A 22,896-nucleotide genomic window follows, 5' to 3' on the forward strand; every position below is an offset into this window, starting at 1 on the left:
GGCTGGGCGGGGGCGGCACACCCGTGCCCACCTCGGTTATGGTCTTTGCAGCGTCAGTGACAGATATGTAAGGATTAAATTGCAGTAATCTCTGTAATCTACTCAGTGAGATTAAACCCTCCCACTGCCCCCAGACTTTATCCCTTTCATTCCAGGACTCTTAGCAGTGATTACAGCCGGGGGAAGCCATTTAGCTTTTAAGCACCACTCCATCCTGCTTAAAAATGCATTTCAGAATCAAATGAGTTTGTGCAACACAGCCAGGGCTGGCTGCTCCGGCTGGGCAGGAGGCTCAGAATTAGGACCAAAGTAGCTTGAGTCAGAGTCAAAATTAAATTTATTGTTTCTGACCTTATTGAGAATACAGTGCATTTACAACTGATTAATGAGGCTTAACAGGAGTTCAGACCCAATTGAAGGCAGCTCCACGGCCTGCACTTCCATCCTGCTGTCTGACGGGCACTTGGAGACTCCACTGGCCTTAGGAGACCCCGGAGTGCAGAGCTGGGAGATGTGCCAGCCTCGGGAGGGGTGTGAAGGAGCCGAGGGGCTGTGCCAGGCAGGAGCAGCCCCAGGAGCAGCCCAGGGGCCAGGGCAGCTCAAGTGCCATGAGCTGATGGGGCTGAGCACCACTCCCAGCCTCTGCAGCATGCGGCTCCCACCGGGCCAGGCCGGTGCGAGGCTGCACCGGGGACAGGGCACCACTGGAACGGTGTGAGTGGTGACAATGAGTCACCGGTGAGTGCTGACGGTGCCACAGTGATCCTGGACACTTTGGGAGTGAGGGTGCAGTCCCAGTGCTTGCAGTGCTTGGGAATGGCCGAGTCCTGCTGGCCTGTGCCCCCCACAGTGTCCTGGGGATGTGTAGCAAGCCTCTGAGCACCATCAGCTCTGATCCCCATCCTTGCACCCTGCTGGCCCCTCACAGGATCTGCATCCCTCTGCCCACTGCTCAATGCCAAAGTGTCCTTTCAGCAGCTCCAAGTTTCCTGCCAGGACAAGGAGAACAGGGAGGCACTTGAGCAGCAGGCCTGGTGTCTGTTTCAGGAGCTCAGCAAGGCCAAGAGGCTGCAGCAACTCAGCTCTGGCTGCCCTGCAGCACTGAGGATCCCCCTGTCCCTGCACATGCAGAGCTCAGCCTGATTCCCAACACAAGGGTAGGGGGCAGTTTGTCAGCCCAGAATCAAAAGGTTCTTAATGACATACAGAAAACTGGACTAACAGTGACTCTTTGGCACTGAGCACTTTCTTTGGCTCTGGAAATAAGCTCTAAACTTGTTCTGTTCTGCCTTCAACATGGAGACATAATGGGCAGGACACCACTTTTAATCATATTTGCTCTTTGTAGGGTGCACTTTATTGCTTCCCTATTCTTTTAGGTGTCATGTGCTCCCGGCACAAACTTTGTGTATTTCTGTAATAATCTCCTGGTCCCTACACTTGTAGGGAGCTTTTCTCTCTGCCTGCCTGGCAGCTGTCTGTGCTTGGGATGAGCCCTGGGCCAGGTCCTCCCTGGAAAACACAGAGCTGCGGGCCCCCAGCAGTGGTTCCTGCCGCTGTCAGCTCATGCTGTGGTGAGATCAGTCTCTCAGAGGGGAAACAGGGCAAAGGGGCTGGCCTGAGGCTGCAAGACAGCCCCAAATCCCTTCTGTGGGGTCTGTCATGAGCGCTGTTCGGCCACAGCCCCACGGTGCCTGAGCCAAGCGCTGCTCTGAGCAGGGCGGAGCAGGAGAGGCTGCAGGGCCATACTGGAGAAACTGCCCTGGGCAAAGGAGCACTGAGGAGCTGCAGGTGGCCTGGGAGGGACAGGATGCTGGGGTCCTTCAGGGTCAATGTCAGACAAGGCAGTGGGGTTCCTGCTTTGGTAAATGTACAGACAGAGAGTGGAGAGTTTGGGAGTGATGAAGGAGGCAAGATGGGAAAGATTGCTTGGGAACAGAGCCAGGGACCCAAGAGGGATGGGGAGGAGAGGGAGCACTGGTGGGACCCTGAAAAGTGGCTAAGGGAGGTGGGGAAGAGAAGATGAAGGAGAGGATGGCATCAGGCTAGGAGCAGGATGCAGCGCCAGCTCCACAAAGGACCAGGTGAGGGGGCAGAAGGGGCAGGACGTTTTCCTGGAGTTCTTCTCCAGCCCCCATGCTGCAAGGCACTGGCTGGGGAGAGGGTATCTTCTGCAGTGATCCCGTGGGCTCCTTCCTCCTGCAATGCCAGAGCCTGGCACCCTGCTCTGGGGATCCCACTGGGGGCTGGCTCCCAGGGCTCTGTTAGCACAGGCAGCAGGGCCGGCAGCGTGCTGATGGTACCAGAAAGCTGTTGTTTATGTGGAGTGGGGCGTAAACAGCAAACATGTCATGGAAAAGACGTGCCCTGCACAGATACAAAGACTGGAAGCGAAATTGTCGGCTTTACAAAACATTCCTCCCTTGCAAGCAGAGAAACCTGGAGGTGTTGAGGCATCCGCAGCAGCTTTATTTATCCAGACGCCTCTAATGTTCATGCTTAGGCAATGTGTCTGCTGCCGAGGCTGGATCACCACATGGAGGTGGTGATCTAAAACGGAAAAAGCAACTTTTCCACAGATTTGGCAGTTTGTCATGGAGAGGAACTAAGTGACAGATACCTTCCACTGTGGAAAGCAGGACCTGCCAATGTCTGGCCCCTCAGGTACCTCCGGCCCTGCTGTTGCTGCCCGGGCAGGGCAGTGGCCCAGGCTGAAATCCTGTGGGCTCTGTCAGTGCCAGGCCCTGCCCGGCCCTGTGCTGGCTCTGGTGCAGCGTGTGAGGGGCAGAACCAGCCCTGGGTGCGTTCACATCAGTCAGGGATGGCCCTGGGTGCATTCACATCATCAGGGATGGCCCAGGGTGCATTCACACAGGTCAGGGATGGCCCAGGGTGCATTCACATCATCAGGGATGGCCCAGGGTGCATTCACACAGGTCAGGGATGGCCCAGGGTGCATTCACACAGGTCAGGGATGGCCCAGGGTACATTCACATCATCAGGGATGGCCCAGGGTGCATTCACATCATCAGGGATGGCCCAGGGTGCATTCACACAGGTCAGGGATGGCCCAGGGTGCATTCACACAGGTCAGGGATGGCCCTGGGTGCATTCACACAGGTCAGGGATGGCCCAGGGCTGTCCTCTGGGCTGGTGCTGTGCCCGTGGCTCCATCCCCTGCTTTGAGCCACACAGAGGGGCTGGGGCTCAGCCCTGCCTGCCACAACCTGCTGCCACACAGACCAGTGCACTGTACCCAATGTCCCAAAAAGAAAAACCCGTGGGTCACTGAGGATGATGAGGTTTGTCTCCACAAGGACTCAGCCCATCCTCTAGATCCAGAGCTCTCCTGAGGCAACAGGATGTGTCTTCCTGGAAACTCCATTCCTGCTCCCAGGGAGGAGCAGTGCCATGCCCCAGCCAGGTGAGAGCGTGCAGGCAGCACTGCTTTTCATTTTTTTCCATTGTTTCTCAGGTCTGCACCGAGTTCTGGGTGTTGCACAGGAGGGAACCTGGTCCCCGCCCTGGACTGGCAGCCGGGAGCCTGCGGCGTCCTCGTTTGTGTCGGGCTGGCACTTCTTGCCTGTCTCTCCTTGTCATCATTCTTCTTCCCAAGGAACGAGACAAGTACTTTTCTGCAGCCGATCAAGCTTCTAGTGCTGAGAAAGCAGGAGCGATGGCTGCTAATGTCTGAGCGGTGCCGCACGCAGCCCTTTGGCTCAGCGGGAGCAGCCAAGCGGAAGCCTGGGATGTCGGGGTGCAAGGGGAAAGGAAAGGAAAGAACAGGGGAGCCGGGGATGGGGATGGAGCAGTCCGCATTCAGACTCTGCCACAGCCGGGGGCTCCCCGGCTCAGCCTGCATGTGGGGCATCAGAGCCAGGACAGGCGGGGCTGAGCAGCCCCAGCCCGGCAGTGAAATTTAATTCATGCGTCACTTTAAAGCTTTCCCTCCTACTTACCGGCGGCACGGCGGCGGCCGATGGCTGCTCCTCCTGCCCTCCCGAGGACAGAAGCGATGCTGCCGTGGGGCGGCCCCGCTCGGGGGCGGATGGTTCGGGCAGCGCGGCTCCGGCACCGGGCTGGGGCACCGGGCACCGGCCGTGACCCTGGCAGCCCCGCGCCCCGGCTGCCGCTCCCGGCCACCGCTGCTCACCCCGTTCCGCCGCTCACCCCGCTCCGCCGCTGCTCCCCGCTCCCGGGCGGAGGGCGTGCGGCTGCGGGGACGGAGGCGAGTGCCCCCGGCTCCACAGCGCTGCTTCGAGCGGCTCAGGGCTGGATGTGGGGGCAGAGCGGGGCAGGGCCGGGCGGGACAGCGCGGCCGGGGACGGGATGAGTGCAGCGGCACCGGGGCCGGGCAGGGCGGGACTCGCGGGCAGCCCGGTGCCGGGAGGAAGGGCACCCCCGGCCCGGCCCGGCCCGGCCCGGGGGAGGCACCGGCCGCCGAGCGGCCGCGGGGGCTCCGGGAGGCGCTGACGTCAGGCGGCCCCTTAAATAGCGACGCAGCCGCCGCTGCCCCGGCACTTCCCGCGGAGGCAGCGCGGAGCCGCCGCCGCCCGATGGCGGGGATGGCCGCGGCGGGGCGGCGGGCGCAGGGGGGCCGGGGCGGGCGCGGCCCCCTCGGGCGGCCCGGCCGCGCCGCCGCGTAGCCGCGGGCGATGCCGGAGCGGCCGCGGCGGGGCCGGGGCGCCGGGCCGGGGCCCGCCGTGCCCGGCGGCGCGGCCCCATGGAGCCATGGCGCGTAGGGCGCCGAGCGGGCGGGCCCCGGCCGTGGCTCCGGCTCCGTCCCGGCGGCTGGCAGGGAGGGTCCTCGTCCTCTTCACGCTGTCGCTGTCCTGCTCGTACCTGTGCTACAGCCTCCTGTGCTGCTGCGGCAGCCCCGCCGCGCCCCGCGCCCGCTGCCCGCCCGCCCGCGCCGCCGCCGCCAAGAAACTTCTGCAGCAGTCGCGGCCGTGCGGGCGGGCGGCCCCCGCCCCGCCGGCCGGCAGCGCCCCGGGGCCCGCCCGGCCCGGCACCAAGCGCCTGCCGCGGGCCATCGTGGTGGGCGTCAAGAAGGGCGGCACCCGCGCCGTGCTGGAGTTCATCCGGGTGCACCCCGAGGTGCGCGCCCTGGGCACCGAGCCCCACTTCTTCGACAGGAACTACCACCGCGGGCTGGAGTGGTACAGGTGAGGGCGGGGGGCTGCGGCACCGGTCCCCGCCCGCCCCGGGCACCCCTTGGCCGTCCCGCGTCCCGGAGCGTCCCCGTCCCCCCGCACCGCGGGCACCGCCGCCCGCTGCCCGTCCCCGCTCTTCTCCCGGCGCTCTCGCTCTCGGTGCGGACTCGGTCCGCGTTCCTCGGTCACTCGGTGGAGCCGGCGGGGCCGGAGCGCTCCCGGCAGGCGGCGGGAGCTGTCGCCCGGCCGCTCTCCGGGAGTTTTCCTTAGTCTCTTCTTGCTGTAGCCGAGTGGGTCGCTGCTCGGTCCTGCCCGTTCGCCGGCGCTCTCGGCTGCAGCCCCCCGAGCCCCGGCCCTGCCGGTAGGCGCCCCGGAGCCGGGACGATGCCAGGGCATCCCTTCCATCCCGTCTGAGGAAACGTTTGCCTGGGTGAACGGTTCTCCAAAACGCGTGAGTGCCTGCACGGGACGCACTGTCCTCCCGCAGCCCTGCTCGGTGCGCCCCGCACGCTTCTGCTGCCGGCTTTGATCGCTGGCTCCTGAGAGGGACAGTCCTTGTCCTCTGCCATCCCCTCTCTCTGAACTCGAGTGACTGTGGAGCTATATGGAATCTCTAACCATTTGCAGAGGTCAGTGAGTGTGTCTCCAGCAGGAGATGGTGGGATTTAATTTCCGTAAGGGCTTTTGTGAGGTGCGGTGGGCGCTCTGGAGAGGCAGTGAGTGCTGCTGTAAGCAGGTCACAGCGCCCGTGGGCTCAGCGGTGCTGCCGGCGCTCAGCCCCTGCTCCCCGAGGTTCCCCCAGTGTTCTGGCAGTGCTCGCTGTGCTCTTGGACAGGGCTGGGTGCCTTTGGGCAAGGCCACGGCGCTTCTGCTGGGCATCAGCCTCGGGAGGCCGAGCGGGGCTTGGCCGGGCCCCGGCTGCCTGTAGCTCAGAGCAGGGGAAAGGGCTCTGTCTGTCTGTGTGTCGGAGCACCGTGGTGGCAGAGGAGGCGGCCTGTGGGGCACACCAAGCTCTCCTGCCTCCATCCCGACGGCGCTTTCCTGGCTGTTCCGCAGCAGGTCGGTGCCCGTGCAGGCAGGTGGAAGTCAGTGTGACATGGTGCTCACTCCCAGCTCTGCTCGGCTCCTGGTGGCTGGGGCTCGTGCAGGCATGCACGGAGACCTGCAGCGCTGCTGCCCTGTGTTGAGATCCTTTGGCGCCCGTACTGCTGGCAGGTGACAGGAGAGCCAGGACAGGCACAGGTGAAGCTTACTGAAGCTTTTTCCTTCTCTTGAGGATGTCCTGCAGCATGCCCCGTTCCTCCTGCTCTTCAGAGAGTAGCTACAGCAATACCCTTGATCTGCTCTTGCCTCTTGGCAGGTCTGTGTCATTCCCACATCCTCCCCAACATCAGGCACTGTCACCCCTCCTGCACCCCCCAAAAGCCTGCGGCTGTGAGCAGCCCTGCAGCACAGGCATGTGAGGACAGTGCTTTCTCTGGAAGACACAGAGTGACAGGATGGGTGATGGAGCAGATGGGTCTTGGCTGAACCCTGGCTCAGAGGGGAGCTCCATGGGCTCAGCACCTAGCTGGGAAACAGCCCCCCAAATCCTGAGCTGGGATCCTTCCCTGCATGCCTGTGTCTGTGACTGATGTGGGCTGTGCTTGCCCTATGTGCTGTCAGTGTGGGAAATGTGGGGCTGGGAGCCTCATGGGCAGTGCAGGACTGACCTGTGATACTCCTCCCTTTTGAGGTTTGGGACACGGAGCCTGCCCTGAATGAAGGGACAGACCCTGCCTGGGATGGTGCTGAGCAGGAGCTGTGCCCTCTCCCCTCAGGCTGGCACTGAGGGGCTGCAGCAGTGTGCAGCTGGGCAGACACCTCCCACCCTGAGCCATTGTTCCATCTGGGATTCTCCATGCAAAGGGACCTGTCCATGGCCAGGAGGGATGCAGCCTGAGGCTTTGGCAGGGTGGTTTTGGGGTGAGTTGGAGCAGCAGTGGGAGCGTGGCCAGGTGAGCAGCGCCCTGCCCCAGGGCCCAGCTCTGTCTGGATCAATAGAGAGATCATGCCAGAGAAGCGCGGCCTGCAAATTAGTTCAGCTAAAACAATTAAATGACACTTCCTTGGTTTTATTACCTTATTTTTTTTTTAAACTGCCAAATGTGCCAAAACTTAAGCACAGAGGCTGCTAAAATATAAAACGTGGAATTGATTTTCCTCCTTGCAACTGGAGCAATTAATGGGGAGCAGGTCTAACCCACAGTGGGATAAGCTTCTGTCGCTCTGCCAAGAGCCTGGGAGCAGGGAGCAGAGTCCTGCCCGTGGCCATGGCCCACAAGGACAGAGCAGAGGCTGGGCAGTGGATGTGGGGGCTCTGAGGGATTGTGGGGGGCTCCTGCCCGGACCCCAGAGTGGGGGCTGCCCCTGGCCTGGCTGGGGCTGTGTTCAGCCTCTGGCTGGGGAGAGCAGGTGCTGCCAGGCTGCTGGAGGGTGGTGACTGCAGCCTGCCCGGGGCACTGACCCCTTGGCAAGGCAAAGGGAAAGGTAAAGGCATTCCCTGGTGTGAGCAGAGGCTTTGCCTGCAGGAGCCCTGGCTGCTGATGCCGAGAGTCAGCTGTGTCTTGTGCCCCAGTGGGGACCCAAGTGCAGAGACCAAGCTGGTCTCTGGTGCAGTTGCACGTAGCGTGAGAAATGAGCCCCTCTGATGCTCCAGAAACGTTGGTTATCATTTTCTCACGTTGTCCTCTGCCCTGGCATTTGTCTGACGCAGAGATGGCAGAGCTAGCGGGAGGGGACACCTCCTCATCTGCCTGCCCTTGCCTCTCCAAATGTCATGCTTGTTCACAGCTGTTCTCATGGTGCCTCCTGCCTCAGCTGCTGCCATGGCCCGGAGTAGCCCCAGCTCCCCGTGCAGGGGGATGAGGGCTGGGCAGAGCCAGGCCCGTGCAGAGAGATAAAGCTGGGCAGAGCCAGGCCCGTGCAGGGGGATGAGGGCTGGGCAGAGGCAGGCCCGGGGATGAGGGCTGGGCAGAGCCAGCCCCAGGCATAAGGCTGGGCACAGCCAGCCCCAGCTCCCCCCTGTGGGACCACCACCCAGGGCTGCCTCTCAGCGGCTCCACGCCCTGAGCCCCGTGCTGCTCCCAGTTCCCATCACTCTCTAATCCACCTCATTAGCTACAGATACACTACAGGAAAGATATTTTTAGCAAGGTCTGTTTTAAGACAACTGAAACCAAACAGCGACTTCTGGGGAATATCGATTCATTACCAATCCTGCACTAAATGTTCAATATTGAGCTTTTTCCTGCTGTGAGTAGTGTGGGCCAATAACCTTCAATATTTTCCAGAGCACAGGGAAGGTGGTGTGATTTAAATTGCCGTTAATTTGAGCAGTGGCTCCAATTGCAGCATCTCAGGGTGCAGTTTTCTTTATCAGGATTCCTGAGTGGTCCTGTCAGGTGCCCCAGGGCTGTTTTCACAGAGAGGGGCTTTTCCCTGTGGCTGCAGCAGCAGCAGGCTGAGCCTGGCTGGCACCCGTCCTGTGGCTGCCACAGCCGAGCCCTGAGGCGGTGCTGGCACAGGACAGAGCCCTCTGGTTCTGCACAGACCCGAATGCCCTGATGCCAGGGATGGCACCTGTGCCCAGCCTGGCTCTCCTGTACGGCCGGGACAGGTGCCTGGAGCTCTGCCCCCAGCCCTGCCCTGCCCTGGCTCTGGGTGCCCAGGCACTGCCGCTGCCCAGGAGCGTGGCTGGAGCACCCTGCAGGACCCGGCTGTGTCCCCGAGCCCCCGGGGCTGTGGCACGGCGAGCACGGAGCCGGCAGACGCTAATTGCTCCCGGCCACTGCTAATTGCTGCCGGCTAATGGCCGGGCTGGCACACGCACAAATGGGAGCCCATTAGGCTTTGCCCGGGACATGGCTGTGGGCTTTACTGACAGTGCATTTGGGTGAAGTTAATTAGTGAGACGAGAGGAAGGCAGCAGCTTCAAGGATGCTTTGAAATTTCCTTGACTTCAGAGAGTGCCCTGGCTCTGGGGAATGTGCCTGGAACCGTGGCAGAGAGTGCTGCATGAGGCTGTGTGGGCAGCGTTCGCTGGGCACTGCCCTGCCCTGCTGCCCCTGCACTGCTCCTGCTGACCTGCCCGGGCTGTGTCAGGTGCTGCCAGACCCTCACTCGGGCCAGGAGAGCTTCCCTGCCCGGGGAGCTGGGGGAGATGCTGAGATGAGCTCACGTGTGTGCCTTGCCTTTGGTGTTAAAGACGTGTATATCAGGTCCGTTCCTTCACCTTGCTTGTAATCTGCAGTTTGTTCTCAGCTTGCTTTGGAAGCACCACATTCAGCTGGTGAGCTGGCACACCACGGGCCAGGCTGCCCTGGGAGGCTGGTGAGGAAAGGCCGGCAGGCCCTGGGTGTCCATGGTGGGGCCAGGCCGTGCCCACAGTGTGTGCCCAGAGCTGAGCGCACAGGGAGCAGGGCCAGAGCTGCTCACGGGGCCTCGGGGTGATGGGCAGCCCCAGGAGCCATGGGAGGGGTTTGTGCTTGGTTGTACTGTCCGTGTGCCATCTGCACTCAGCTGGCACAGGGAGGTCACCCAGTGGCCACCGTGGCTCTGACACAGGAACTGGGAACTGCTGCAGCAGCTGGGGCGCAGGCAGAGGTTTCAAAAACGAGTATTCCATTTTGGAGTTTCAGCTGTGGAAGGAGTTGCCTTGGAAATGGGAAGGGGTGAGTTCCAGGCAGTCCATGAGCAGAGGGCAGTCCCCAGCAGGGCTGAGCTGGGCTCTGTGCAAGCTGGGCAGGAAGCCCTCCCTCATCTCCTGCTCCTTGCCAGCTCCACTGCCCTCAGAGCTGGCCTTGGCCTTTGCCAGGCCCTCCATCAGTGCTGAGCAGTTACTGAGGAGGGTGAGAGTCACACAAAGGTGTGTGCATGTGAAAGGCAATGGCAGTGTGCCCTCTGGAAAAGAATCTCTTGACTTAAAGGACACTGCAAATCTCTGGAGCATTTAAATGATTAAAAGTGAATCAGCAACAAAGTTAATTACTGTGTTCGCTCTGCTTTTATGCATGGAAATGTCCCTCATTAGCTGTCTGCAAGCGCTGGTGTAAATTCTTTGAACATAAACATTTATTAAAGGGAGCTGCTCTATCATTAAATCCTGGCTGCAGTAGTGTGGGGTGGTGGCAGCAGGGCTGTGGGGCTCAGCCAGGGGCCCTCGGGTGGTGTTTGTGGCTGTGGGCATGGGGCTGTGTCTGCACCCAGTGTGTCCCGCTGGCCATGGCAGTGCCCAGCCCATGGCAGTGCCCAGCCTGTGGGGTGCCAGCGTGCCAGGGCTGCTGGGGATCCCCCCTGTCCCCTGAGCCCCTCGCAGCCCTTGGCAGGGTGCTGCAGCCCTCAGCCCTCATTGCTGTGCCCTCCATGGCCCCTGGGATATCTCTCACCAGAGATTTTTATTTCCATCACACCTCGGTTCTCACACGTTTAGCCAGTTCTGTTCAAACTTCCCGAGGCTGCCAGAAGTGGCTTTGCTGGAGCTTTCATCCACCACTGCCACCCACGGTCCTGCTGAGCAGAGGTGCCAGGCAGAGGCTGAGGGTGCTGCCAGCCGTGTGTGCACCCATGGCACGGCATGGCACAGCATGGCACGGCATGGCACAGCACGGCACGGCATGGCACAGCTCAGCCCTGCCGGGAGCAGTGCCAGCTCCTGTGCCTCCCTGCTCACCTCCCAGCACAGCAAGCTGCAGCTGGAGCTGCTCACAGCCCACCCTCCTGCTGCTGGCATCAGCTGGCACAGGGGCAGCAGAGCCCTCAGCACAGAGCTGGCACTCGGGGCTTTTGCCACATTAGGCAGTTTGTTTCTGTGCCCCTGAGCAGATGGAGCCAGGGTGGCCCAGGCCAAGCTCTGCACACAGCAGGGACTGACCCAGAGCTGCTGGGGCAGGGCTGTGATGGGATCATCAGTGGGCACTGCCCTCCCCGCTCTTATCTGCAATATCTCAATTGTTTGATGAGATTTGGTACAAATTCCTCCCTGGGAGAGTGTTTCACGCATGTTCGACATCAAAGCAGCGCAGCAGTGAGGGAGTGCATGTTTCTTTAATGTGGGAGTGTTGTAGGGGCCGCAGGGTGCCCAAAGGCAGATTATAACAAAATTAATAATTCAGGCTCGGGAAGGTGCTGGTGAGAGTTAACCCCTTCAGGGCGAGCCGCTGCCTCCGTGCTGGCACAGCCAGGCCAGGCTCTGCATTGCTGCCCAGCACCTCTGGGGTGGTGTGGGCACAGCTGGGCACAGCAGGGCACAGCAGCTCCCCTGGGCTGTGCCCATCCCCATGTCACTAACATGGGCAACCTCTAAATCTGGGCTGAAGGGAGTGTCAGTGCCCGTATCAAGTGGCAATAAAGAGCTTTACGAACTGGGCAGCTCTAGTGAAAGCAGTCTCTAACTCAGGAGGAATCAATGCTGTCCCTGCAGCCAGAGCAATGTGCTGAGCGAGTGCCCAGCCATCCTCCCCCTGCCAGTGTCACATCCCTGTCCCCAGCTGGCACCGCTGGCTCAGCACACGCCAGGGGCAGTGCCAAGGCCAGCTGGGGACAGCAGCAGAGCCACAGGAGCAGCTCCTGGCTCAGCCCTGGCCACGCACTGTGGCACCAAGAACCTTCACATCTGCACCTGCCAGCCCGGGCCTTAGAGCTGTGTGACATGCTATTTGTATGCAAATAACCCTGGGAGTGCACAAGTCCAAAAATATTATTTTAAAGTCTGGTGTAATTAAGTTTGCCATGCATTTCCCTGCTCCTGCAGCCCTGGGGATCCTGCTGTTAGTGGGAAAATGAATGCCTGGATGACATCTCTCCCCCTTGCATGGCTTCACTGGTGATTTATTTATCTGCCCGTGCTGTGTTTTGTTGTCTCAGCAGTCTCTGTTGCTCATGAGCAGCAAACACTGGGAGTCCATTTAAAAAAAAACAACTCTTGTCTCATTTCAGTAATTTACTATGCAGAGGTTTTGTGTTTTTCATAATGGATTAGAACCTGTAATTTTGTATTTTGAATGCATGGACCTAATAACTCACGTAATGAAAATCTAACAGGCTTGAGGATGAGCCATTAATGAAACAGCAGTTTTATGATCCTCCACAATATATTGTAATAGTGAATCACTTACAGAGCTGTCCTGCGCTGATTTATGATGAAACTTGTTTGTGATGTGGAGATAGAACCGTGTGCCTGCGCTTCCTGACAGTCATTAACCAATGGGAATCGTAATCGGGATTTATGGGGTTTGAAGCAGAGCAGTGGGAAAGGCCAATTAAGCGCCATCCGTGCTCAGGTACCTCAGTGAACCAGCCCTGCTAATTTATGCTGACTAATTAGTTTGTTTTCTCTCCAGTTAGGAGGCTGGTCAAGAGCACATGGGGGTGCGTGGGATGGTGCCCTCGGCAGGTGCCACCTCTCCCTGCCATGCCCTGGCTCTGCTCTGCCACCTCTGTGCTCTGCTCGCACAGCTGCTGTGGGCTGCTCTTCCTCCCCATCAGGTCTTTCCTCAGCCCAAAGCTGCTGGCCATGGGCAGTGCTTTAGGGATGCCAGGTCCTGGTCACTGCACGGCCCAGCCTGGGGAGCCCCCGTGGCCCTGGCAGCTGTCTGGGTTTGTGGCACAGATAGCCCTGTGCCTCGGGCTCTCTGGGGGATGGCTGCAGGCAGGGATGCACAGAGGGATGGGGTGTTGGGGTGCTGGCCTCATCCTGGCTGCCACAGTTCCCTGCGCACTCCAGCCAGGCATTCCCTACCTGTCCCTGCCTGCTCCAGCCAGGGCACCTCCAGTGCCATGCATCTGACTGCAGTGGATTTGATAGTTTACTCTAGTAATACAAGACCAATTTATAAATCTTTCCATCCCATTAGTTTTTATTTGATTTGGATGTTCAGATGTCAAAGCAAATTATTTAATTAGTGCTAAGCTGGGCTGCAGGGATGCTGCATTTCCCCCAGGCTGGTGCTCCTTGCCTGGCCTGCAGCCCAGCTGCCAGTGCCAGAAACAGATGTGTGTACCCAGGAGCCCATTTGGAGTGGGTGATACCCTGGCGGGCACAAGGCCCACATCCCTGGACAGCTCCCTGTCCCAGCTCCCACTGGCAGAGCAGCACAGCTCCCAGGGCTCTGTCCATTGCTCCCCAAGGCTGCTTGTGGTGGTGGTGTGGCACAGCCATCCCACTCCTGCATCCTGGCACTGGACGCACACTGGTGTGAGCGTGGGGCTGCCGGTGCCCCCGTCCTCTGCCTGGCTGTCCCCTGGGACTGGGATGGACCTGGAAGCCATCCACGGCCAGGGTCCTCCACAGAGCTGCTGGAGGGGTCTGTGCCTGCGTGGTCCCACTGGGAGGGGACACGTCACCAGCCCCATGGCGCTGCCACCACCTCCCGGTGCCAGTGCCGGCTCCTCCCTTACCATGCCCCTCTGCTTGGCCCACAGGAGCCTGATGCCACGAACCCTCGACAGCCAGATCACGGTGGAGAAGACCCCCAGCTACTTTGTGACCAAGGAGGCCCCGCGGCGCATCTTCAACATGTCCCGGGACACGAAGCTGATCGTGGTGGTGCGCAACCCGGTGACCCGCGCCATCTCGGACTACACGCAGACGCTGTCCAAGAAGCCAGACATCCCCACCTTCGAGGGGCTGACCTTCCGCAACCGCAGCCTGGGGCTGGTGGACACCTCCTGGAACGCCATCCGCATCGGCATGTACGCCGTGCACCTGCAGAGCTGGCTCCAGTACTTCCCCCTGTCCCAGATCCACTTCGTCAGCGGCGAGAGGCTGATCACGGACCCGGCGGGCGAGATGGGCAAGGTCCAGGATTTCCTGGGCATCAAACGGGTTATCACTGACAAGCACTTCTACTTCAACAAGACAAAAGGCTTCCCGTGCCTGAAGAAGTCAGAGAGCAGCGGCTTGCCCCGCTGCCTTGGCAAGTCCAAGGGCAGGACTCACGTGCAGATAGACCCCGAGGTCATCGAGCAGCTTCGGGACTTTTATAGACCTTATAACATCAAATTCTATGAAACAGTCGGGCAGGACTTCAGGTGGGAGTGAGTGTCCGGGAGCAGAGCTGCACTGACAGGAAGCTGCAGTGTTCTCTGAGGAGGGCCCAAGGGGCTGGAGCCAGGACCCCTCAGCCCATCCTGCCCAGAATTGCGGGCAGAGCCAGGCAAGGGGGTCCCCTCTCCCTGAGGAGTCTGCAGTGCTCTGGAGAACCAAGACAAGGAAGACTCAGATCCTGCTGCAGCCACCAAGCTAAGGGATGGGTGCCCAGCAGCACTGCCTGTCCCAGCGGGCCAGCAGCCACCTCTGTGGGCTCCTGTTTGCTCTGAGCACCGCAAGGTCCCTGGGCCACGGGGATGGCCCCATCTGCAGCCTGTGCCCAGGCTGCTCCAAAGCACAGCCCTCTGTGTCCCAAAGCAATGGGTGCTCCTGGACAGTGGCAGTGGGACTGTCCCTGCCAGGCCCTGTCCCGGGCAGGCAGAGCTGCACTTTGTCATTGCGCGCCATGTGTACCCCTGAGGACAGTGAGATGTATCTGCTTGACAAAGAATCTATGGAAAATGTTGTACTGATATTTTGTCCTGTGAATAAAGCACAGAGTCCTGCTGTTACGGGTACTTTAGTGGCACTAGTTTCCTTGTTCAGCTTGTGATCCCTTCATGTAAATAAAGTGGCTTCCACCAGTCCGAATGCATGGGCTGTTCTTAGGGCAGAGCTGGGGGTCTCGGGGAGCCCCCACACCCCGAGGCAGCGAGGGAACGGGCAGGGGCTCGGGCAGGACAGGCCTGACATGACCCAGGGGAAGCTGTGGCACAGCCCTGCCTGGGGCTGCCCAGGCTCATCCCCTGGCACAGGCTGGGATGTCTCAGAATGGTGCACAGTGACCATGTGGGGATGGAACACACCATGGACCAGTTTGCAAGGCCTCACTGAGAGTGATTAGTGACCAGTGAGCTCTAATAGGAAAAAATTGGAGTTAATTAGTGGACACCTAAGAGAGCCCCATCTGCGTCTCTGCCAATGCCAGCCACAGGAGAAGACACAGCAGAGAGGGGACCCAGAGGCAGGTATGGGCAGGTGGAGGGAGAGATGGGAATTAATGGCCATTGACAGGAAAATGGGATATTTGCTTGTATGATTTTTCCTTTAAAGGAGAAAAACATTCACAGCGAGACTCACAAATCCCAGCCAGTAGAAAAGCCATTTCCAATCCACTCCAAGGAGGCAGAAGGTGCCAGGTTAGATTGATCCTTCTGACAATACTGTATTAGTGGGAAATTAGAGCTGGAGCCTGAGGAAACTGCTGCGATATCAAACAATTACTTTACATTTGTCCCTACAAATGGAGGGAGCAGAAATGTGCTTAAATCAAGTATTAGCTTTCCAAAGGGTGAGCAAATGAGGGCACAGGCAGGGCTGCACTGAAAATGCAGAGCACATTAGGAGCTCTTAAAAATGGCTTAAAAAGCCCCAAGCAGGCAATTTGCATGCGGAGGAGGCAGGGCAGGGGTTTGCTGAGGATGGCAGGGTTTGGTGAGGACATGGGGTGCTGCTGGTTTGGAGAGGTGATGCCCAGCACAGGGGCTGCCAGAGGGACCCCCATGCTGGCCCGGCCTGGCAGGGCACCGGGGACAGGGGCTCTGCTCTCAGGGCTGTCACACCACTGTTTGCAGCCATCCCTGGCACAGCACGGCCCCAGCTGTCCCCACAGCAGCCACCCCGTCCTGTGTGCTGTGTTTTGATGGGTGCACTCAGGCCTGAACCCCAGAGAGCAGCTGTTCAATATTTATCAGCTCATACATGGTTAACCATAATGAATGTGGTTTAAGTGGTCCCTGATCCAGCTCTTGAGACCAGCTGGGCCAAGGGGGTCCTTCCCTGGCCCGTTCCCATCAGTGGTGAGTGCCCTGCCCAGGAGAGCACAGCCACGGGCACATCCAGGGAGCCACAGCCCTGCTCCTGCCTGGGAGCAGCCTCTCCTCCCAAAATGGTCCTTTCCCCACTGGGACTGCCCCAGGACCCCCAGTCAGGATGTTACCTTTGTCATGGTGTCCCCATCAGTTCCTCACCCTGCCTGTCCCCAGTGGGGACGCCCTGACCCGGGGGGCGCAGCCCTGGGACACCACGGCTCCAGGGTCTCCCATGGTCACTGGAGCAGCTCGTTAAATCCAGCCCTGGTATTTCCAGGTGCACGAGGAGCAAGCATTGTTATCCCTCTGACCACGGCAGGACCGCAGCACCGTGAGCACCGAGAAAATTTGATTAACTTCTTACCAAGCTAATATGATTCATTTTCACTGCTGGTTCCATGCTCACTGGAGCAGGCAGAGTCCTGGGAGTGGCTGTGGGGGGCTCCCAGCCCTGTCCCCCACTGCAATGCTCGGCTGTGTGCTCCCAGCTCGCCTCCTTCCCCGCACACAGAGTGGGCAGCAGGTAAATACAGTCATTAACGGAGACCTCCAAGCCCTCGGGATGATGGGTGCGCAGGGCAGCTGGGATTCACACAGTCAGGGAGGTCAAGCTCCCTCCCGTGATTGCATCGGGCTGCAGCAAGGAACAGGAGCACGGGCTGGGGCGACTCAGGGTCTGTCACTGCTGCCCAGCACAGCTGGATGGGCACAGCTGGATGGGCACGGCTGGATGGGCACGGCTGGATGGCACAGCTGGATGGGCATGGCTGGATGGCACAGCTGGATGGCACGGCTGGATGGGCACAGCCGGATGGGCATGGCTGGATGGCACAGCTGGATGGCACGGCTGGATGGGCACAGCCGGATGGGCATGGCTGGATGGCACAGCTGGATGGCACAGCTCCCACGGGGACAGGGGACATCGCTGCTGGGGCTCACAGCGTGTGATGCTGGGTCCCGGCCAGCCCTGAGCCGCGGCATGAGGCCGGGTCAGCGCAGGTGCCCTGCTCTGGATAGGTGTGTTAGTAAGTGTACAATAGGTGTGTCAATAGGTGTGTGAATAAGTGTATAATAGGTGTGTCCATAGCTGTGTCAAGGTGTGAAGGGACCTCAGCTCGCTCCTTCACCACACCCCGCTCCCCAGCTGGCTCCTGTGGCGTGGGGACAGCACAGCGTCGCTGGCACGCTCCAGTGGCTGGAGATAAGGACAGCTCAGGGATAAATATTTACCCAGTGACTGAATGGATTCAACCGAGTTCATTCCTATTAGAGAGTCTGTTAGTAATTATCTGAAGACTCGTTATTACCTGGGGACCTATAATCTCCCACAGTAATGAGCTCGAGTGGCTCCTGTGGCATGTCAAGCAGGAGAGGGCAGGTGGGAAGGGGGCACTGCCACTGCAGCAAGGGCAGGCAAGCGCTCAAGGGCAGCGGGGCTGGCTCAGCTCTGGCAGCGGGCGCTGCAGCACCGTGGGGCACAGAGCTGCCACCTCGCCTCCCTGCCAGCCCGGGGGCAAGCCCTGGGCAGAGCTCAGCTCCAGGCAGAGCTCAGAGAGCCCAGAGAGGCAAAAGCTGAGGCTTGGATGGAGCTGCTGCATCCCCTGCCAGGCGTGGCTGCTGGGAATGTGCTTCAGGACACGGCCCCTGTGCCAGGCATGGGTGATCCCAGCCCCAGGGGCAGCCCTGGCAGTGGGCTCTGTGCCCCACAGAGCTGGGCTGTGCCTCAGCAGCATTGTCCCAGTCCTGCCACCCATAGGGAATAATTCTGCAAACCTGGGCCCGTTTTGTAGGGCTCAAATAAAGTAACTGAAGAGCAAGGTGCAAGGCAGGGCAGATAGTGACAGGTCCCACAGCTGCAAGGGAGGAAACCCCTCCAGGGATACGCATCCGGGGTTCCTGCATGCCAGCAGAGGGATGGTCCCGCTGCCATTGCCACTCAGGGCGTGCTCATCCATCCACATACCCTGCAGGGCACAGCAGCTCTGTGCCACAGCTCTGGGGATGCCCAAAAGAGCAGCCAGGAGGGAAAGTGTTGGTAGGTCCTGGTGGATTTGTGTGTTTTAAATAAATTTCTTTCTTTCTTTAAAACACACCAATTTTATTTAGAGCACCCAGAGGGGCCAATGCTCCCAGTCCCATCTCTGCCTGTCACGGAGCTGCCATGTGGCAGTGCTCTGTTTAGTCACAGCACTGTTATGAGACCAATCCATTCATTTATCTCTAATCTCTAAAACAAAGATAAAATTACATGATTAAGATCTAATTAAAGTCTAACTACCAGCACCATGAATCACTTCAGCACAACTTTAATGGATGCCTTTCGAAGCCATCATGCATTTGGTTTCCTTTAGTGGCCAGTGATTTCCCTGCAGGGACTGGGTCTGCACTGCCTGATGTTTGCTCTCACTGGCTCTGATTTGGCTGGGGACCACTAAAAATGTTTACATGTGAGCGAGGAGCTCGAAAATCCATTTCTAACCAGACAGAAAATCTCATTTGACAAGCTCATTCAGATGTGCTGTGTCTCTGCAGAGCTCGGTGGAGCAGGGGGGCACCTCAGCCACGCCAGCCCCGGCCCCAGCTGGGGACAATCCCCCAGCCCTGCCATTGTGTGGCACTCAGGGTGCTCGGTGCCCCCTGGCACTGAGGGTGGCTGCTGGCCAGAGCTGCACTGAGTGCCATTAGCTCTCCTTGGGGAGGAAAAGCAAATTAAAGTCTTTCTCACAGCTCTTGGGTTGTCCACCCTGAGGCACAGCCCTATAATAACATTGAGGGAGAATATTGCCATTTCCCTCTTTCCCAGCAAATCACTGCCTGTCGCTGTCCCAGCGCTGTCCCTGCCAGATCCACACAAGCATTTTAATGCCCTCACTCCTGCACTTGCAGCTTGTCAAGGCAGAGACTCTGCCAAGGGCTGCCTCCCCCAAAGGGCTGCCTCCCTGGGACCAGCAGCCTGGCAAAAATGCAAGTCCAAATTATCAATTAGCCACTGCTGACGGCATTTTGTCCAGAGGAGCAGCTGAGGGATCCCCCCACGAGATCCCCCCACGTGCAGCCCCACAGGATCATCCCAAGGGATCCCCCCCGTGCTTGAGAGGGCACACCAAACCCGCTGCTTCCCCCTTGCTCACCCGTGTGGGACAGATGAAATGGGTGTTGTGGGAAACAAGACAAAGAAATCTTACACCCCGTTCAGGTTTGTTCAGTGTCTTTTTCAGCAGAAGGATGTGCAGTTTGTCTGACGGTGGCACATTAAGTGCACAGCATCCTCTGGGGATGGTGGCTCTGCAACAGGTACCTGAGAGGCTCGGTGGGAGGGGAGATTATCATCATTAATCACCACTGGGAAAAAAGGCACTTTCTCCAAACTGCAGCCCTGTGTAATGGGGACTGTGTACACACGGAGCCAGGGGAATGGTCCCTGGATGACTCAGCCAACCGGAGGAGATAAAAGAATTGAAATTCAGGAGTGCTGCTGGCTTACATCTTCAGAGGGGTGAGCCTCCTGAAACACTCATTGCTACACAGCAGGGCTCAGCACTGGGACGCTCCTGTTACGGGCTGGAAAAACACACCCCTGGCTTTGGGAAATGCACAACAGCAGCAGGGCAAGCCCAGGGACAGGTGGGCCCATGGTGCCCAGGGACAGGTGGGCCCATGGTGCCCAGGGACAGGTGGGCCCGTGGTGCCCAGGGACAGGTGGGCTCATGGTGCCCAGGGACAGGTGGGCCCATGGTACCCAGGGACAGGTGGGCCCATGGTACCCAGGGACAGGTGGGTCATGGTGCCCAGGGACAGGTGGGTCATGGTGCCCAGGGACAGGTGGGCCCATGGTACCCAGGGACAGGTGGGCCCATGGTACCCAGGGACAGGTGGGCCCATGGTGCCCAGGGACAGGTGGGTCATGGTGCCCAGGGACAGGTGGGCCCATGGTACCCAGGAGCTGCCACAAGGGATCTTGGTGCCAGCAGCTCCCCCACCCTGTGCCAGGCACGGGGGCTCACTCACAGCCACCAAGAAGCTCTGGCTGCCACAGCCACCCGCTCCATCCGACGTGGGCCAGCCTGCCTGAAACACAGAGCTCAGCTCAGAGCACAGTGCAGCCCTGTGCCCTCTGCTCAGGCTCTTCCCTGGCTGCAGAGCTGGGGTGAGAGGGTGGTGGTGAGCAGTGTGGCACTGCAGTGACCAGTGCCAGTCCTGTTGGATTGCAGGTGACTGGGTAGTGTGGGAAGCACAGCAGGTTTACACCTGGCTGGACCAGGAAGAGACAGACTGGCCTAGGGCTGACAGGGCTGGCACGGGCAGAGTGGGGCAGAGGATGCTGCAGAGCAGCACCACAGCCCTCGCTGCCAGCTTCAGCAGCCATGGCTCACCTCCACACCAGGACGGGGCAAACTTCAAAAGGGGGAGAAAATGTTATTTCTCAGAGTTAATATTCCCTTGCGGACCTTGCTCTGCTCATTATTCTGGTCGTTACTTAAGCAGCAGCTGCTCGTCACTCGTGGTGCGCTGCTGAGAAGGGCTGAGTGCAAGAGGCTAATTTATTTTCTTTTAGTGCTTCTCATCCATGGCAGCCCCTGGCTGCTCCTCACCACTGGAAACCAACCGGAGGCATTTCAGATATTTCTAATGTATGACAGCAACTGGGAAACAGAAATTACCCTCTCTGAAATAATTCCTGAGACAGATTTCTTTTGGCACTTTGCAATGGAGACGCAGAGGAAACGCGAGCTGCATGTACTAGTTTGCTTTTCCTGGGCAATTTATCAGCCCCACCATCTGGTGAGACCCAGTTCCTCTCCCCAGCAAACACCTCTCACTGCAGGGAGAGCACTGGGGGCACCTGGGAGGGCAGAGGAGCATGAGGGGCTCCCTGCCCTCTGTGGCCTCAGTGCTCCAGCAGCCTGGGCATTACCTCCTCCTGCCCTTCGTGCCCTGGGGGCTTTGCTGAGCCAGGCTCCCGCCTCGATGGTGCTCCCGTGGCACAGGGGGAGTGTGGTGGCCCCATAGGAGGCACCAGTGGGTCCCTGCCTGTGAGTCCTGCCCAGAGCCCAGCCCTGCAGCAGGGCACTGGGGCAGCAGGCTCGATGCCCTCCTGCTCTGGCCATCCTGGCTCCATCCATGAGGAGCTGCTGGCAGTGTGCCATGTGGTGGGTCCCCGCCAAGCCCAGAGCAGGAGACAAATGATCTGCTCAGGATGCGCTGCCTCCGCTCCACCTGCTCAGCCCAAATGAAATTAAAATATTGACAGAAACAATTTCCAGAGGGAAATTGGAAACGTTAGTGGCAGTGCTGGAGCCAAGTGGTTCCTGCAGCCCGGCTGCCTGTCACCCTCCCAGGCAGTGGGGACAGGCAGCATCCTCCAGCCAGGCAGCACCAGGGTGCCCAGACATGGGGCAGAGTGCTCTGGCTGTGACATGTCACCTCACCATGGCACCTCCTGCCAGGGCAACGGAGATTTGGGCACAGCTCCTGCTGCTTTCACAACACTCAGTGTAATTTTCATGTAATAGTTTGAATAAAGCAAACTTAACGTTTGGTGCACACACGTTTTCCCCAGAGAGCCGGTGCTGTGGGGAGGGGAGCTCTGCTCCTGTGCCAGGCAGGTGATTCCCTGCCCCAGAGCAGCAGCAGCAGCAGCAGCAGCAGCAGCAGTGTCCTGTCTCATGTCTCTCCTCCACTCCCCCTGCCCGAGCACCAGCCGTTCCTGCCCCACGGCACCTCTGCTCTCACACCTGGACAGGGACACAGCTCCCCAGGAAGACACTGCCATCCCCAGCTGCAGAACAAGGCTTTCCCTCCCCTTCCTCAGCCCTGCATTCCAATCCATTCTCATCACTCATTCCCCAGGGCATTGTGGCACTGAGGGGAACACAGGCCATTGCTGTGCCACCACCAAACTCAGAACCTCATCAAAGAACGAAATCAGGTCGGTTTGACAGAACCTACTTCTGCTCAGCCACGCTGACAGGCATGAATTTCTATTCCCAGGCTCTAATTCTCCCATTAATTGAATTTTGCAGTGATTTTTCCACATGTTTGCCCAGGATTAATGTCAGGCTAATTGGATGCAGTTGTCCGAACCATCTCACTCACTCACTCTGCTGTCTCTTCATGTATGCTCTGCTCCTGCCCAACACAAGGCTGCAGCTCTTCAGGATCAAGAGGGAAGCTCCAAGGGGAGCTGCTCCTGACCCTGGTACAAACCTCTCTGTCCAGGCTGCCCAGGACCCTGCAGTAGCACCCAGCACCAGCTCTGTGCCTGCCACACAGCCTCAAGGACAGACAGACATCCCCCGTGTGGCACAGCCTGCCCTGCTCTGCACACCACAGCCCTGCAGGGCTGGCAGAGCTGCTGCTTTCCTTGGGCTTTTTTTTTTCCCGTTTGAAACCTTCTTCTTGAGCATTTAATAGATAATTTGCATCTTGCAGATTAATTTTTTAGAAATGTTTTTAATGAAGGTTCTTGGCTGTGCACATACCTGCATGTGCCACCCATCCTGGCCATATAAACCTTTGCTACTTGTGGAAAAGCTAATTAAAGGTAATCATGAAAACCTCATTAGTCCTCATTTACATAAGTTACACAGAGAAATTCCCTAACCTTTGATCCTGGCCATCACAGTCCATGGGACCTCCCTGCACATGGTTCAAAGACAGGAGCACATCTCCAGCCCTGCACAAGCCAAGCCCTGAGCTCTGCTCTGGGCCACAAGGGGAGGGCTGGGCTGGCTGCCTCGAGTGCAGCTGGCAGAGCCCTGGGCTGGCACAGGCCGTGGGCACGGCAAGGGGAGCCTGTCCTGGG

At 59.2% G+C, this 22,896-nt stretch overlaps 1 protein-coding gene across 1 annotated transcript; it reads left to right on the forward strand.

The window, feature by feature from the left end:
• Positions 1-4,731: 4,731 nt before the first annotated feature.
• HS3ST2 (heparan sulfate-glucosamine 3-sulfotransferase 2) lies at positions 4,732-14,758 on the forward strand. Its single transcript, XM_059484303.1, has 2 exons — positions 4,732-5,165; positions 13,614-14,758. The coding sequence occupies exons 1-2, from the start codon at positions 4,732-4,734 to the stop codon at positions 14,230-14,232; spliced, it is 1,053 nt and encodes a 350-aa protein (XP_059340286.1). The 3' UTR covers positions 14,233-14,758.
• Positions 14,759-22,896: the final 8,138 nt, after the last annotated feature.

This window comes from Ammospiza nelsoni, chromosome 17, assembly GCF_027579445.1.
Source record: "Ammospiza nelsoni isolate bAmmNel1 chromosome 17, bAmmNel1.pri, whole genome shotgun sequence".
NCBI lineage: Eukaryota > Metazoa > Chordata > Aves > Passeriformes > Passerellidae > Ammospiza > Ammospiza nelsoni.